The sequence below is a fragment of the Galeopterus variegatus genome, unplaced genomic scaffold, assembly GCF_000696425.1.
Source record: "Galeopterus variegatus unplaced genomic scaffold, G_variegatus-3.0.2 Scaffold256, whole genome shotgun sequence".
NCBI classification, from domain to species: Eukaryota; Metazoa; Chordata; class Mammalia; order Dermoptera; family Cynocephalidae; genus Galeopterus; species Galeopterus variegatus.
In genome coordinates, this window is record NW_007726367.1 from 309,364 (window position 1) to 325,999 (window position 16,636).

Below are 16,636 nucleotides of genomic sequence, written 5' to 3' on the forward strand. Positions count from 1 at the left end.
TAGCCAGCCTGCCACTCGTGCCCAAGAGCCATAGCAGTAGGTCCCTGTGCCAACCTCTCTCACTGAAGGACAAGAAAACTTGCAGCCCATCAGCAACAGCACCTCTGATTTCTGCTGATCTTCAAAGAGTGGGTCTTTCAGTCTTACAGCCCTCTTAGTGCAGTAATTGAGGGCAGGGAAACCTCGCCCAGTTTAGGAATGGGAAGGGGCAATCTGGCATAGGTATCAGCTGTGCCGCTGGCTCTTCTTCCACCAGGCTGTACCAGAGAGGGGGCAGGCGAGGGGCTGGGCTAAGGGACGAGCACAGCAGGTGAACACTGGGTTTCACATAACCTCGAAATGGAAGTGCCCAGTGGTGGGGGCCTCTTGCCACAGGGTACCTACCACTCCAGTAGCCTGTTTTCCCAGCTGGAAATTGCCACAATATTGTATGTGTGCCTCTAGAAAAGGCTTAAGTTCTCAACAGGACTTTCTCTGGCACCCAGAGCATGTGCTGCTGGCAGCCTTTGGTCTGTTGGAGCCACGTTGGCTGGAGCCAGGGGGGTGTGCATGTCAGTCTTCTGCCTTTGCTTCTGCGTCCTGCCCTGACCATTGGGCCTTTGGGAAGTTCGCTGGGCCATTGGCTGTGGCAAGTGGGGAGATTTGAACACTGTGCATCTTTACTGTGCATTTAAATTCTCTGAGATGTCACCTATCTCATCTGAACCTCACACGTCACAGAGAAGTTGGCCATGTAGGAGGAGGGGTCCCCACTTCACAAATGAGGACTGGCAGAGACCGAGCCAAGTGCAGCTTTAGAGTCCACGTCTAGGCGTTGCTGCCCGTTCCCTGTTACCAAACCCATCTGAGTCCATTTCTGGCATGAAGCTGTTGTCACAGTTGACACAGAGAACCTCACCCTGCTCTCTCCTGCCAGTGACACAGACCAGCAAACATCCTGGTTCTGGGCTGTCTGGGCCACTGCACCTCACCATCCATGGCACAGCTGTCACTCACCCTGCTCTGCTCAACTCCACCTCTCTCTGCCAGGTGTCCATGTTCTTTCCTTGCACACAGTTTGCATTTTTCATCCTGTATCTCTAATGAAATGATAACCGCTTAACTGTTAAGCTTCAGAACTTTGGAAAAGGTAAAACAACAAAAGCAGCTCTAAATCCTCTGCCAGTTTGTGCAGAAGTGCGCCTGGCAGGAGTCCCATGTGGCACTCCTGGCGAAGGGAGATTAGTGAAAGCCGCTTACCTTTTCCAGGTGGAAGCTCTCAGGATTCACGAGTCACTGTGGGAAATGGTCAGATAGCTAGAGTGGAGCATCAGGAGCAGTACCACCAGGTAGCAGCAGGAACCAGTGGGCTGTGGCAGCCCTGTGAAAGGACAGCAGGCAATGGCTGTGTCCAGGCTAGAATCCCTCACCTGAGCAAAGCAGCCAAATCACTGGCGGTAGAGCTCGATCACTTGGTAACTGGAGGGATTTTGATGCCAGTAGCTGGAACAGCAAACTGTTTAGCAACACATTTTGCTTCAATCGTGTAATTGTGTTTGGAAATATTAATGAAAACAAGTATGATGGATATCCCACTAAGGAATGGAACTGTAGAGCCAAGTCTCTCCCGGCTCTTCCCCCACCCTGTGGAACACTCGGGCCTCTCTCTGCAGGTAGATTTGGTTGTGCACCCGTCCATGGACCAGAACGACCCTCTTGTGAGAAGTGCCATTGAGCAGGTTCGCTTCCGGATCTCCAATTCCAGCACAGCCAATAGGTAAGTGGCGGTGACCTGTGTGTCCCAGCCAGAAGCAATGTTCACAGAAGCCCTTTATGTACATTTGTGTGAGATCAGTGGATTCACTGGTTTAGAGGTTGTGGCTTATGATCACTTAGTCTAAACAAGGATAAATTTCTGGATTCTTTAAGAGAAAGAATCCTAACACCTTTATGTACATTTGTGTGAGATCAGTGGATTCACTGGTTTAGAGGTTGTGGCTTATGATCGCTTAGTCTAAACAAGGATAAATTTCTGGATTCTTTAAGAGAAAGAATCCTAACGTTCTTAATTCTGATCTGATAGAATGTGAACAGGATACTGGTAATCATAGGCCCTCTGCGTATGAAACTCACTCAGTCTCATAATGGCTCAGAAGACCTTCCTGAGATCTTCTCTAATTTTGTTCATAAGCCATCTAATGGGCTTAAAAAACTCTGAGAAAAAACTCTGGGTGGGAGAAAGTCTTAGCTGGATCTTAGGTGGCCCATGGGTGGGTAGAGGGCAGATGTGGCTGGCAGATGCTTATTCGTGTAGTCTGCTGTATATTAGTTATACATACTTTGAATCCGTTGCTAATTAATTCTTCATAAAATTCCTATTTCTGGCATTTATGAAAGTGTCACAAGACCTAGCGCAATGAGTTCCCTTACTCACAAGGCAGTAGCTGCCCTGTGGGTGGAGGTGTCCTCTCCAGGTCCCCAACAGCCCCCACCATCCCCAAAGGTTTTAGTGACCTGACATTATCTGCTTCATCTGTCTGGCTCCTATGGGCAGTTGAGTTTGAAACCCCAGGGCCCAGTGGCTTCATGTGATGCATGCGGAGAGACCCTGTCCTTTCTCCAGGCCCCTGGTTTTCTCAACTTATTATTGCCTCTTGTGTTTGAACTGCAGGGTTAAAGTTTCCCAGCCTCCAGTGCCCCCAGGGGAAGCAGAAGAAGAAAGTCAAGGAAAAGAGGGCCCAAGCGGATCAGGAGACTCTCACCCAAATGCTTCCTCTAAACCAGAAAGTGGACGGATTAAAAAAACCAACAAGAAAACGGGCATAACCCACCTTAAAAGCTATCATCCCGTCATAGGTAAAAAGCTGCCTCTTGCCATGTTTGACTGTATTTCATTTGTTGTTTGCATGATGATGTTTGACATCCTCCATTCGAGCTCTGAGCTGCAGTCAAAAGAATCAGGTCTGAATTACTGCTCGATCGTGTTGGGCTGGTCACATAACTTCTGCCAGCATCAGTTTCCCTGTCTGCAAAATGCAGATAATTCTTGCCCGGCATACCTTACAATGCTGTTGAGAAACTCAGCAGCTGAAATTGTGCTAGATCCCAATGTGAAGAAAGGTGAATTCCTTCTGCTGAATATCCTTGGGCTGGAACATTCTATAAACCCCGCAAACCCTCTGGCAGTACAGTCATTGATGGATCTGAGTACTCATATGATTTTCCCAGAGTCAGGTCTCTAACGGTGTTGCCTCCTGCCTCCTTCCCCACCAAGCTGCCCTGCTGTAAACTGGTGCTGAGCAAGTGCGGATGGCCAGGGTCTTATCACCAGGGTGTTCTGCTCCTGCCCGGCTACAGCTTGCGTACAGGGGCAGGAAGGAGGGACCTGACTTGCCAGGCACAGACTCTGTCAAGCAGTGTCTGGTGTGGGACACGGCAGGGATTCAAAGTGAGAGGGAGATTCCAAGGGAGAGGGAGTTGGTGTGACTTCCCTTTCTGAAGACTCTAGTCACACAGCGTGGCCTTTACTCTTGCGGTTTCCCAGTTAGAAAGCACAGATGAAGAAGGAGGGGCACATGGATGTGCAGCCGAACAGCACCTGCATGCGAGGAGACCCAAGGCAGCGAGTGTGTTCCTCAATGGGCCTTCTGGTCACTTGTCCTCTACCCTCTTACTTTGTCTACCTTTCCTCACACCTGTCCTCTGTCACTGAAATAAACTACTTTAAAAGAACCAAGATTTTGGAATATTTGGCATAGTCCCTATCACACCATAAGTCCTCACCAGTGGCCTCTCAGGCCATGGTGGTTCCTTATGCATCACACTCCGGCCCCATCTCCTGTACTCTCCTCCTTCCTTGCTCCACCCTGTGACTCCAGCCTCCCAGCCCTTCCTTGGATGTACCCGGCATACTGCCACCTTGGGCACCTTGCATTTGCCTGGGATGCACGTCTCCAGGTGTCTGCATGACCTGCTCCCTCGCTTACCTGAGGACTTCACTCCAGTACCTCTCCCCAGTGAGGCCTTTCCTGGCCTCTGTATAGAATTACAGCCCTCCCCTATCCCTACTTGCTCTGTTTTCTGTCCCAGCTATTTCCATTTTATTATTGTCCATCCCTATTCACTAGAAAGTAAGTTCTAAGAGAGTAAGAATTACTTGCTGTCTCCCTGGCACCCAGGACATAGTGGCACTTGATAGTTTTTGAATGAGTTGAACTGAATTCAATCTGGGGCTTTTCAACACCACCCTCCCCCTTTCTTGCCTTAGTTCCTGGACTTGGGCGTTCTCTAGGGTTTCTGCCCAAAATGCCTCGCCTGCGAATGGTGCACACGTTCCTGTGGTACCTGATCTACGGGCACCCTTCCAGCTCCATGGAGAAGCCAGGCCTCAGCAGTGAGAGAAGAGCAAGCAGGCAGGAGCCAGGCAGGGCAGCGGCCCAGCCCTCCTCCTCTGCAGGTGACACGGAGGCCCCCTTTGAAGCTCCAGCCAGAGACAAACAAGACGGTGTCACCCGGGAGGCTGAAGTGGAGCTCACCACGGAGACAGGTGAGATGCCCTGCCATGCCTACACCTGGGGCAGGCCGGGATTCAGGCAGAAACACGACTGTTCCTTATCCTCTTTGTCTGCACTGGCCCCGTCCCCACCCAGTACCCTGGTCAAAATGAAGACATAATCCAAACTTCCTGAACCTCCAGGCTTCCTGTCTCTTTCTTCCTGCCTGACAAGAAGGGTTTTGCCTGAGTTTGTGCTCAGGGAACCAAGATCTACTGGGAACTGATGTCACCTTTATGGCTGCATTCTGTCTTCTGGAAGTGATTCTGGTTTTCTTTCTAGTATACGTGGATGAAGCCTCGTGGATGCGCTTTGTCCCTCCTGTCCCAGTCCACAGGGACTTTGGCCATGGCTGGGCTCTTGTCAGCGACATTCTCCTCTGTCTACCCCTCTCCATCTTCGTCCAGGTTGTGCAAGTTAGCTACAAGGTACTGGGGTCATCACATGTCCTGGGGGCTGGTCTCTTTACTCACCTGGTCAGGGGAAAATACTTCAAAACTTGGAGTTGCCCAGATAGATGGATGGATGGACAAAAGGATGGTCAGTCAAGAGAAAATAGTTTAAGGGTGTGTTCTTCTAGATAGAGCAGATTGGATTGGATTTGATTAGATAATAGATTAGGTTAAATGACAGATTGGATGGATGGATGGTCGGTCGGTCAAAGATGAATACTTCAAAGACTTGTTCTTCAAGTAGATCTATCAATAGGTAGGTGGGTAGGTAGACAGGCAGATAGAAAGACAAATAATTATGGTACAACAATAAAACATGTTTTTAGAAATTTGGCAAATATGAAAAAAAGGGAGAAAGTGGAAATTTTGCATAATCTCATCATCGAGAGAGATAATTAATGCTAATTTTTTGGTACATTGTCTTCTAGTCTATTTTATTATGCCATATTTGTGTATACATGTGTGTGTGTGACCTCCCTTTTAAAAAAAAACTGAATTGAGGCTAAATTAATGCTAATTTTTTGGTACATTGTCTTCTAGTCTATTTTATTATGCCATATTTGTGTACACATGTGTGTGTGTGACCTCCCTTTTTAAAAAAAACTGAATTGAGGCTGTTCTTACTCTTATTATCTGTTCTTTCCACTGGACAGTATATCATATTTTCCACATCACTGACTTTTTTACCTTGATGTTAAGTAGATTCATAGTATTCCTTCTTGTATGTGTATTCTGATTTACTTAACCAATAATATTTTCTATATTTGGACATTTAAATTCCAATTTTTTGCTATTACACATGACATATTGATGAATACCTTTTGATAGACATATATGTGGGTCATTCCAACATTTTTTCCTTAGGGTAATTACATAAGGAAGATCACCAGCTTCAAAGGAAATGAGTGTTCTTTATCTTTTTTATTTAATATAAATAAGTATATTCCCATAATGTCCTTGGAAATGTTTTAGCAATTCATATGCCCACTGGCAGCATACGAGGGCACTTGTGTATTTCCTGTGGCAGTGCAGCCCAGGGGCTGGAAGGGAGGGGTGACAAGACTGAAGGCAGAGATGTGGGAGGCTTGGGGGGCCTTTAGGCAGGGCCAGGGAGACTGCAATCAGGAAAACAGCAGTGAGTATTTTTTCACAATTCTAAAAGTTCGTCCTGACCTTCAGGGTGAGCTGAACCTGAAAATGACCTCTTTAGGTGGACAACCTGGAGGACTTCCTGAATGACCCAGTGAGGAAGCACACGCTGATCCGCTTTCTCCCCAGGCCCATCCGGCAGCAGCTTCTGTACAAGAGGTGAGGTCATTGAAACTGATGCAAAGTGGCCTAGGGTCCAGGGAAGCCCTTAAATTAGGGTTCTGCAGAATTATTCACCAGGACGAGGAGAAGGTTTCTGCCTTCCAGGCTGTAGAGACTGAAGCTTCTCTTGAATTCAGCCACCAATAAAGTGTGGGCTGGTAGATTTATTACTTGATTTCAAAGTTCTTTTAAAGTAAAATTTGCCAGTAAGGACTGCAGGTATTGGAGTGGTTTTTTTCTCTTTTGTTACTTTTACTTTCCACATCAAGCCCCAAGTATAGCATCAACACTCCATTGCCTGATTAGGTGTTGGGAAAGGTGGTCTGGCCTCAGTATGGCACAAGTACCACCAGGTAGAAAAGAGAAGTGAGTCACATCCTCACCCCTGCCTCCAGCTGAGAGTGTGTGTGATGGGAACCTTTCGCCTCCTCTGTTTTCCAGACGCTACATTTTTTCGGTGCTGGAGAGCTTTCAGAGGCTGTGCTATATGGGGCTTCTGCAGTTTGGTCCCACAGAAAAGTTTCAGGATAAAGATCAGGTAATATCTTCAAGCCCAAACAGAGGTGGTCCTGATTGTTAAACACAGTTTTGGACAGCTTAACCCGACGCTGATTCTGGGGTGCTCGTCTCTCCCCGTCTGGTGTCTCCTGCAGGTCTTTATTTTCTTGAAGAAGAACGCGGTCATTGTCGACACCACCATCTGTGACCCACATTACAACCTCGCCCATAGCAGCCGGCCCTTTGAAAGGCGTCTCTATGTCCTGAACTCCATGCAGAATGTGGAAAGCTACTGGTTTGATCTGCAGTGTGTCTGCCTCAATACCCCACTAGGTACTGTCTATCATTGCTAGGCCTCATCGTTTTCCCTCCTTTCTGTGTGACAACTGACATTTAGAACTAGAATACACTAGAAATTGCCTAGCTGATGGTTTTCAGACTGCTGCCCAGAGGCCTGGAACATCCCTAGGGCTCCCTTAGAGAGGAGAGAAGTGGACCCTAAATGTGGAAGGCTCCCAGTCCCCCACCCGATTGAGCCCAAGCAGCTTCGTTTTTTCTCTACTCATTTGTTCATTGCATGGGTATTTACTGAACACCTGCTGCGTGTTGTTTCCTGTGCCTCACCATGCCCAATGAGGACACACCCCGTCCCTTTCTTCAGGAGACACAGCTCACAAGAGAGCCCCAGGGTGATGAGTGCTATGCAGTTGGCACACAGGGTGGTGTTGAGTCCAGGGGCATTTGAATAGGATGCTCAGTAACAGCCTTTCCAAGCAGGAGACATTTGAGCTGAGTCCTACAGGATGAGGCCCAGGGCTGGGAACGGCGTTCCAGGCACGGCAACGGCACGTGCACAGGCTGGCATGGGTGGGAGGAGGGTGGCAGCCAGGAGTGGAGAAGTGGGCAGGCCATGGCAAAGAGTTTGGGTTTATTCCAGGCACAGCAAGAAGCCATGGGATGGTTGTCAGCAAGGAGTGCTGGTATCACTCATACTCTTGTGTGGAGAATGAACTGAGGGGCACAAGGGTGGAAGTAGGGAGACTGGTCATGGACCATAACTTGTGTCCATAAGAGACTTCTGCTGCTGACAGCAAAGAGGGAGGCGGGATTGGGGCGTGTTTTGGAGGAAGAGCTGCCCAGGCTTGCTGATGGGTTGGCTGAGCTGGGCCTTGGGTGAGGCCTTTGCTCTGTCCCTTCCTGTCTCTGGAACGTCCCTCCCACCTGTGTTCACCTCACAGATGGCCGCTCATATTTCAAGCATCCCCTCTCCTAGAAAGCCTTTCCAGCATCTTTATTGTCATCATTTGGTTTTGTTCTGTGAGTTCCTTGAGTGCAGGAAATTTGGCTTCCATCCCCAGGGTGTCGCAAGGAGCCCAGTATACACTTGACATCCAAAAATGTTTATCTAATGAATGCAGGGATCTCTGGAAGGCGATAGAGCCTCCCCTCCAGTGCTGTGTTTCCTCTAAGCCATTCTGCATCTGGTCATTTCTTGCCACCTCTACCAGGAGGAAAAGGATAGCTCTTTCAATTTGCTCCTGGAGAGGAGTCATACTCTGTTCCTCTGTCACAGAGCTGGAAAATCAGTATTATACTTTGATTTTTGCAGAGCAGGAGTCATAGTTATTTGGTACAACATTTAACGCTAACAGCGTAATGAGCACTTATATTTAGAAATGTTAATGAGTCCAGACAAATTTTAGAACAGTATGTGTTACAGAATCCTCTGGCATTCAGTAGCGAGCTAGGCTTTTACCACTTTAGTTTTTAAAAGTGCTCTAATTCCTCCGCATTTTATGTCTAGATAAAAATTTGTGAACCAGCATGTAATTCGCACCAAAGTTTTTTCAGGCCTGATAGTTGGTGAATTTCCATCCCTATTAGTGCTCCTGAGCAGAAGTGTTGGAGGCTTATTGAGTTCATTACTCAGGCATCGATTGTCCCTTTATTCAGCAAACAGTCAGAGAAGTTCTGTCCCCAGGACTGGGGGAAAGCATTATATAATAAGACATAACCATCTTTTAAAGCAGGTGCTGCCCACACTAGCATGCATACGAGTCTCCTGAGGAGCATGTTACAATGCCGATTACTGGGCAGGGATTCTGCATTTCTAACAAGAAGCTTGGTGGGCAGCTCTTATTTGACCATGAGAAGCATTGCCTTAAGTCCTCTCAGTTTCAGCCATTCATTCAAATGGATGACCTTGGGCAGGCTGTTCGTAATCTGCCTGAGCCTTAGATTCTTTATTTCTAAACTGAGCACGCTGCCACCACCCTAGGGGCTGAGGTGAAGCTTGGACGAGGTATGTTATGTACAGTTCCGGCCGAGAGGTGTGGGCATGTACTCCCCACAGCCCCTACCCCAGCGGCCATGCTGTCAAGCCGAGTCCTCTACCTGAGCACAGTGCGAGATGGGCTTGGCCAGTCTGCACACTGTCGTAACCCTCCCTCACCTGCTTGAGCAGTGGTTTCAGTTGGATTTTGCATTAACTTGGAGGAAATGTAGTTTTTGTTATTGAAGAATAACTGAAGGTAATTTCTCCTCTACATTAGTGCACCTCTGGAGCACGCAGGCAGCATCTAGCTGCTCCTGGAGCTGAGTGGGGCCTGGGGAAACTGACGCTGTCTCAGCTGTCTGTTTTCATCTTTCCCGCCCTGACCACAAGTACAGTCCTCTCTGCTCATTGTTTCTGCCGTGCTATCACACAGCAGCTCCAGGGAGCTTTCCATTTTCCTAGGGCCCCCGCACTCCCCAGCCCCAGGAAGGAAGGTTTGGTTTTCTGTGCTTGTGGACTCCCCAAGCCTGTTGGGCTCTCTGGATGCCTGCATCTGTCCTCAACAGGTTCAGCCTGAGTGCTGACCCTTCTCTGAGGTTCACCCACCAGTGTTCTAGCTTTGCTCTGCTCCCGCTCAATCCCTTTTTAAGGAGTTTTGTGTGAAGAGGTTCTACCAATTGCAGACCCCCTCATCTGGTTAGAGGAGCCTTTTCACGGGCCGGGGACCCATTCTTCCCTCACCACCCAGCAGTGTACCATAGCCTGCTGGAGCCCAACAAAAAGGGGTGGTCAGCTGAGCCCGTGTTTGGTTTTCCAGGTGTGGTGCGCTGCTCGCGCGTCAAGAAGAACGACAGCTCAGACCAGGGCAGTGATGAGGAGGGCAGTCTGCAGAAGGAGCAGGAGAGCGCCATGGACAGGCACAACCTGGAGCGCAAGTGTGCCATGATGGAGTACACCACGTGCGTCCCCAAGCGTGGCCGTGGGCAGGGCTGCGGTGGTCCTGCCCCGACGCCCCAGCCCTCCCTGTCTGGCTTAGGATGTCAGACCGAAGGGCTCACCTCTTGGGGGCAGAGGCTGCAGATTGGTGGCCCTGGGCCAAATCTGGCCCTAGACATACTTTACGTAGCCCACATTATCAGTTGTCAAAATTCAAAAGTTGGGAATTTTATATAAAAATCTGGGGAGGCTGCAGATTGGTGGCCCTGGGCCAAATCTGGCCCTAGACATACTTTACGTAGCCCACACTATCAGTTGTCAAAATTCAAAAGTTGGGAATTTTATATAAAAATCTGGATTTTTGACTTATAAAAGTGGCAACCTGCCAACACTGGGGCCCCAAATTCTTCACTTCTACCTGTCAGGTGTTTTTCTGGGAAGGTAAAAGTTGGGTATATGTAGATACCCCCTACCCCACACACCATGAGCCCTCTCTTCAGTTACCGAGGAGGGCTCTTTTCCGTTCTTTTCCCGTCCTGCAGGGGGAGCCGGGAGGTCGTGGATGAAGGCTTGATCCCCGGCGATGGGCTGGGAGCTGCAGGCCTCGATTCTAGTTTCTATGGACACCTAAAGCGCAACTGGATCTGGACTAGCTATATCATCAGAAAATCCAAAAAGGTCAGTTCTCAGGTGGGCACCCACACCAGACCACTCCTCGCTCCTCCTATCCCTTCCTGGTTTCTAAGTTAGTAAAACCAAACTTGACCAGAGATGCAAATATTGATGTCCATTTGTACTGTAGGTGCATCAGGCCCCTTAAATATCTGCCTGGCCTAGATGCAGTGGGTTCTAGCATATTCTGTGACATGGACAGGTATTCCTTTTAAAAAAGGAATGGAAAGTCTGGGTGATGCAGGCCTCCCGGTGGGAGTGCACGTGAACTGATAAAGCACCTGGGCAGGAGACTCTGCCCTCCAAGGCAGCCGGGGCCAGCTCTTGGCAGTCACTGTGCACAGTCCTGGGCTCCCTCAGAGACTCCATGTGTTAGTGCGTTTGGTGCTCTGGGCCCCAGAGGTTTGTGGAAGCTCATACTTTATTCCAAGGCTGTACATGTCTTTCAGGAGAACACCGTCTCAGAGAATGGGCTCACAGTGAGGCTCCAGACGTTTTTGTCCAAGCGCCCATTGCCTCTCAGTGCTGGAGGTACGTGTGCTGGGCGTTCACCCCAGAAATCAACATGGCACCAATTCAGGGCCAAAACAACCCCCCGTACATTCAGTTTGGCTTTTCTGGCCTTTGCAGAGCTCATCCTGAAACTGTTACCTCCTGTTATTGTTTCTAGCCACTGGCAGGTTGAACATCTGGGGAAGAGCAAGAGCAGGCTCCGAACTCTGTGCTAACAGGGAAGAGCAGGTTGAGGTTGACCGAGAGCCCACACTGGACAGAAGCCGGAGAGTGAGGGGTGGGAAAGGCCAGAAGCGGAAACGGCTGAGGAAGGAGCCTGGAAAGAAGACGAAGAGAAAGAAAAAAGGTTATGTCATGGTTCTTTGCGTTTATTGCGCCGTGTCTTTGTACTTTCCGGCTCAGAGATGTGCAAAGATCTGCTCCATCTGGGCCTGAGCTCTGCCCTTAGATGTTGCTTTCCCTTTCCCCTCGATTTGTGGCACTTGCTCTGTGTGATGGTCATTTTATCTTTCAAATCCATCTGGCAGACTGAGAGGTCCTTGAATCTCACATGCTTCCCCCTGCTTTCTCTGTCTTTGTATTTGGGTGGAGCCTTTTACTTTAGTAACTCTCTGAGTTCAGATTTCTAATTTCACCTCAACTGAAAAAACCTTAACGAAATCTTCATCACAACTAGCCAAAATCCTGTTGTTCTTTTTGTTTACCCTTTAATATCTGCATTTATGCTAATCAGGCCAAAGTTCAAAGTTGTGTTGTATTTTTAAATTGGAGGAAAGCTGGGACATGAGCCTGCAGAACCTCTCCAGGCCTGAAGTCACCTGTCATGGCTGGTGACTTTCAGGTTGCCATTTGAGTTCTTCATCTGGGCAGGATTTACAGCAGAAGGCAGGTGGTAAGGAGACCAGTATCTATTTTTTAGACCACTTTTATATCACCTAAGTGTTCCATGTATTTTAACAACGATCTGACGGTTATAGCTATTTTAGATAAAAATCAGAATGTTTAAACATGAATCTGTTTTTGGTGGTTTATTTGGCTTTTATTCATAACCAATAGCATTCCATCAGTTGAAATGGCCCCCTTGGATTAGCCTATTGCAGATATGTGTACAACTGATTTGGCTCACAGAGATCTGCATTTATCACAAGGCAAAAAGTAGTGGTGGTTTCACTTTGAATCCACATTTCCTTGCTCCACTTTTCTTCTGTCTTAAATCGGAAAACACTCTCTAAACAAGCAGTCTTCTGGAATTGAGAGTAGCTTTTTGTATCTGTCCTGCGAAATGTTGTTAATGTTTCCCTCAAGGGAAGGGGACCTTGGAAAACCTGTGGCTGAGAGCTCAAGGTTCAGATCCTGCACCTGCCACTGGCTAACCTATGGGACATGGGCAAGTCACCATTTCTTGCTGATTTCAGATTCCTTGACTATTAAATAGTGATAATAATTATGTCTACCTCATACAGTTATCATAAAATATTCTAATTATAAGTTCATGTATGTAAAAAGCTTATAAGAGTGCTTGGCACATAGTGACTATTCCGTCATGCTAGTGATCGCTAGTATTTATTTAGTAGCTACTCTGTGCCAGGCACTGTACTAGGTGGACACAGCCCGGGAGTATAGACCTTGTTGTCCTCAGGGTGCACTAGAGTTTACACAATGCCCCTGAGGTCACAGAGCGAGGGTGTATTGGGGGCCCAGTGACTCCACAGTCGATGGTCCTGCTTGTTTGATGAACATGACCAGAGCATATTCTGTAAGCATCTGTGCAAGGTGTCTTCAAAGGACTTAGCGTCATGGTGGACGAGATTGGAGACTGGCAGATAACTAAGTAGAGGCTCCATTCAGGCTGCCCAACCTGTCAGCGTAAAATCTGACCAAAGAGAAATGCTGAAAGGGGTAAAAAATAAGTAAGTAAGTAAGTAAGTAAGTAAGTAAGTAAGTAAGTAAGTAAGTAAGTAAGTAAGTAAGTAAGTAAGTAAGTAAGTAAGTAAGTAAGTAAGTAAGTAAGTAAGTAAGTAAGTAAGTAAGTAAGTAAGTAAGTAAGTAAGTAAGTAAGTAAGTAAGTAAGTAAGTAAGTAAGTAAGTAAGTAAGTAAGTAAGTAAGTAAGTAAGTAAGTAAGTAAGTAAGTAAGTAAGTAAGTAAGTAAGTAAGTAAGTAAGTAAGTAAGTAAGTAAATCTGTCAGGTAGGGCTGAATCTTTTGTGATTAGTTTGTATGACCGCAGGCTCAATGAGACTCCAATAACCGATATCCTTGGTCAAATCTTACCAGCTGAGGAGGGGCCCTTCCACCCTCCAGAGTGACAGCTCCAAACCTGTTGTTAGAGGCTTTCCCTCCTCTCCCCCTGGTGTTTGTAGAAGAGCTCACAGAAGCAAAAAGCAAAAAGCTGCGCTACCATGATGAGGCTGACCAGAGCGCACTGCAGAGGATGACGCGGCGGCGTGTCGCCTGGTCCATACAGGAGGATGGGCTGCTCATGCTCTGCCGGATTGCCAGCAATGTCCTCAACACCAAGGTACAGGCCGCAGTGCTGGCTGCTCCCCAGCATCTGCCTGCCCCTCTCTCGGGGCTCCCTCTCTTGTCGCCGCCTTGTAGGGAGCCCATGGCCCTGAGACAACCGTCTTATCTGCTCTGCCTGGCCCCTGGGAAGAGCCTCGCCCAGAACCCTGCAATGACCACCAATGACCACCACTCCTGTTTTTGCGCATTTCTTTTCAGGCTTCATTTAGATACATATAAATTTTTGCCTGGCTGCAGGCAAAAAATAGTTTAGAGCTGTTCTCTCTCTCTCTTCACCGGGAATCTAACCCTTTCCTCTCCCCTCCTCTGCCAGCTGGAAACTGGACGTAGTAATTACTCCATTCTCTCTCTGTCCCTGGACATATACATCTTGGGTGGTTTCTGTTGCTCTGGTACCTCTTGGACCACTGGAGTGGCTTCTCTTCATGGCAGAGCCTTCTCATCTGCTCCCCTAGCTGCAGCCCCTGGCATGTTGCCACACTGGCCGTCACACAGCTAGCCCTGATTGAATCTGTGTGGGATGGTGATGGTGGCCGCGGCCTGGCTGGCCAGGTATCTCATGTTCATTCCCCACCTTCTGCAGCACAGTCCCCTACACTGCCCGCATCCTCCCTGCCTGTGTCCCTGAATCGCAGGCTGGTGGGGAGGACCTTGCTCTCAATCTAGCAAACTCTTCCTCTTTCCTCTGATGCCACTGCCTCCAAGATGTTTCTGTAGCCCGAGCCAGAGTTCATCTCTTCACCATTCCCCAAAGCACCTCAGTGATTCCTCATCTATATGTTCCTGCTACTTTGTGCTGTCCTGACCTTCTCAGTTTGCAGCAAGGTGTGGGGAGAGCAATCAGGGTTGACATAGAAGCCACCAGGAGAATGAACTCTGCCATCGTCCAGTCCAGGGTCCCTTGAGACAGTTCCATAAGAGCTGGTTGAGTGTCCTGGTCACAACTGTGCCAGCCAGCCAGGAGAAACCCAGTGAGGGGTCCTGGGCCCAAGACGCTGTCAGCCTCAGGCTCATTAGGTCTTTCTTCTTGACCATTTGTCTCATGTCCTCTCACTTCTCAGTCCTCTCCTGAATTCCAACCCAACCCCTTCTCCAAGGAGGGACCTGAAAGGCGACATGTTGTTGTCCCTAATTTCTGTCCCCTGCATCTACAGTGGCTTTTTCATTGCAGCACTGATGGGAGGGGTGTCCTCCCTCTGCCCCACCCTCAGTGCAGCTGGAGGAGCCAGGAGGGTGCTGCACGGTTCAGTGCTGGTGGATGCTCCACTCCATGTGCTAGAATGGGCACCGTCCTCTCAGGTTGCCGTTCTTGGGGTTATAAGAGAATAACATGTCCTCTATTCCCTTCCATATCTCGCTCTGCCTGCCTGTGCATTCTCTTGAGGCTGCTCATTTAGTACGTTCTGTTTCTACTAATGAAACATACAATGTACAGAATGCATGTACAGAATGTTTCTGAGCACATGTAATGTATAGTTAAGATGTTACACCCTCTCAGTAAACATACTTTATATACTTTTATATCTCCTTTTGGTCAGTGCTACTGGACACCCTCTGGGCACCTGTTATGGTACTTGCCAAAAGATGCTCTTTTCCCACTGGGCACTGAGGGTCTTCTCTGCCCAGGACCTCACTCAGTGCCTCGTGTGTAGTGAGTGCCCAGTTAATGTGACTGAGTAGAATGTGAGGTGACAGTTTGGAGTATTTGCTGAGGAAGGAGCTTTCACAGAGCACGTTTTTGCCCCCCTCCTTCACATTAGTTTCCCATAGCTTGGACTCTGAGGATGCTGATTTTCCATCTTGGCTCTGTGTTTGATCCAGGTGAAGGGTCCATTTGTCCCCTGGCAGGTTGTGCGGGACATCCTGCATGCTACCTTAGAAGAGTCTTTGGATAAAACATCTCATTCGGTCGGACGAAGAGCTCGCTACATAATCAAAAACCCACAAGCCTATCTGAACTATAAGTAAGCCATATTTGAAATTTCATCACTCCAGGACATGTCATTCCAATGCTTCTAGTTCATTCTTTATTCTTCTTCCATTTCTTAAGAATCTGGTGTAAAATGCAGAGCACACTGAGTTGTCCAGTGAGCTGTGCAAGTGTTGGGGTTTGTTAGTGAGACTGTCCTCGTTTTTCCGAGGGCCAGGCACGGTTCTGTGTGCTTACACACTCATGGCATTATGTGGATGTCAGAGCACCCTTGCTGTTCTGCTTGTCTACAGTGAAGTGGAGAAGAGGAAGGCTGGATGGCCGCTGACCACCACGTGACCAGCATGTGCTGGAGGCAGAGCCCAGGCTGACCCTCGTTGCTGTTTTTAGCATGCAGAGCTGCTCTTAAGAGATTATGGATTAGTGGCCCTTCACATAGCTCACTCCAGGAAGAAGCTAGACAGGACCTGGATCACTGGACAAAACACACCCTGCCATGTCCTCAGCAGAGCTGGGTGTCCCTAGGTGTTTCCAGCCATGGTCCAGGATGTGTGTGATAGCGACTGCTTAGGAGTCACAAAGCATCTGCCTTGTGGTTTGTTAACTCCTTCTCACAAGGCCAAGGCCATAAAGCCACAGCCAGCCCCATCAGACTTTTACACCCCACTGCACAAGGATGGCTTGAGTCAAGAGGACTGGAGAGCATCAGAGTGGTGTGGGGAGGTGCCCGAGTGTTGCAGCCAGCATGAGAATGGGGCCAAGAGGGGAAATAGAATAGGGCTAGGAAGAACTGCCTCCACCAGCTCTTTGTTCATGCCACAAGTCAGTAAGAGAGCTTGGCTGTGAATTGATTCTGGCCACGGGCTGCCTGCCACCAGCCAGACTGTAGAGAGAAATCAGCCCAGCCCTGGATCATGGAGAAAACTCAGCTCTAGACAGGGTTCCTCAGCCTCGTCACTATTGACATTTTGGGCTGGATCACTCTGTGGTGGGG

The 16,636-nt window shown here is 48.5% G+C and overlaps 1 protein-coding gene across 1 annotated transcript in view; it reads left to right on the plus strand.

Moving 5' to 3' along the window:
- Positions 1-16,636, plus strand: part of GTF3C1 (general transcription factor IIIC, polypeptide 1, alpha 220kDa) — an 85,233-nt gene that overhangs the window by 43,902 nt on the left and 24,695 nt on the right. Inside the window, exons 13-25 of the mRNA XM_008566614.1 lie at positions 1,653-1,756; positions 2,651-2,835; positions 4,247-4,525; positions 4,815-4,960; positions 6,195-6,292; positions 6,737-6,833; positions 6,949-7,126; positions 9,886-10,027; positions 10,547-10,682; positions 11,126-11,207; positions 11,347-11,535; positions 13,550-13,707; positions 15,534-15,676. Of these exons, the coding sequence (XP_008564836.1) occupies positions 1,653-1,756; positions 2,651-2,835; positions 4,247-4,525; positions 4,815-4,960; positions 6,195-6,292; positions 6,737-6,833; positions 6,949-7,126; positions 9,886-10,027; positions 10,547-10,682; positions 11,126-11,207; positions 11,347-11,535; positions 13,550-13,707; positions 15,534-15,676 (1,937 nt within the window). The remainder of the gene's footprint in view (positions 1-1,652; positions 1,757-2,650; positions 2,836-4,246; positions 4,526-4,814; positions 4,961-6,194; positions 6,293-6,736; positions 6,834-6,948; positions 7,127-9,885; positions 10,028-10,546; positions 10,683-11,125; positions 11,208-11,346; positions 11,536-13,549; positions 13,708-15,533; positions 15,677-16,636) is intronic.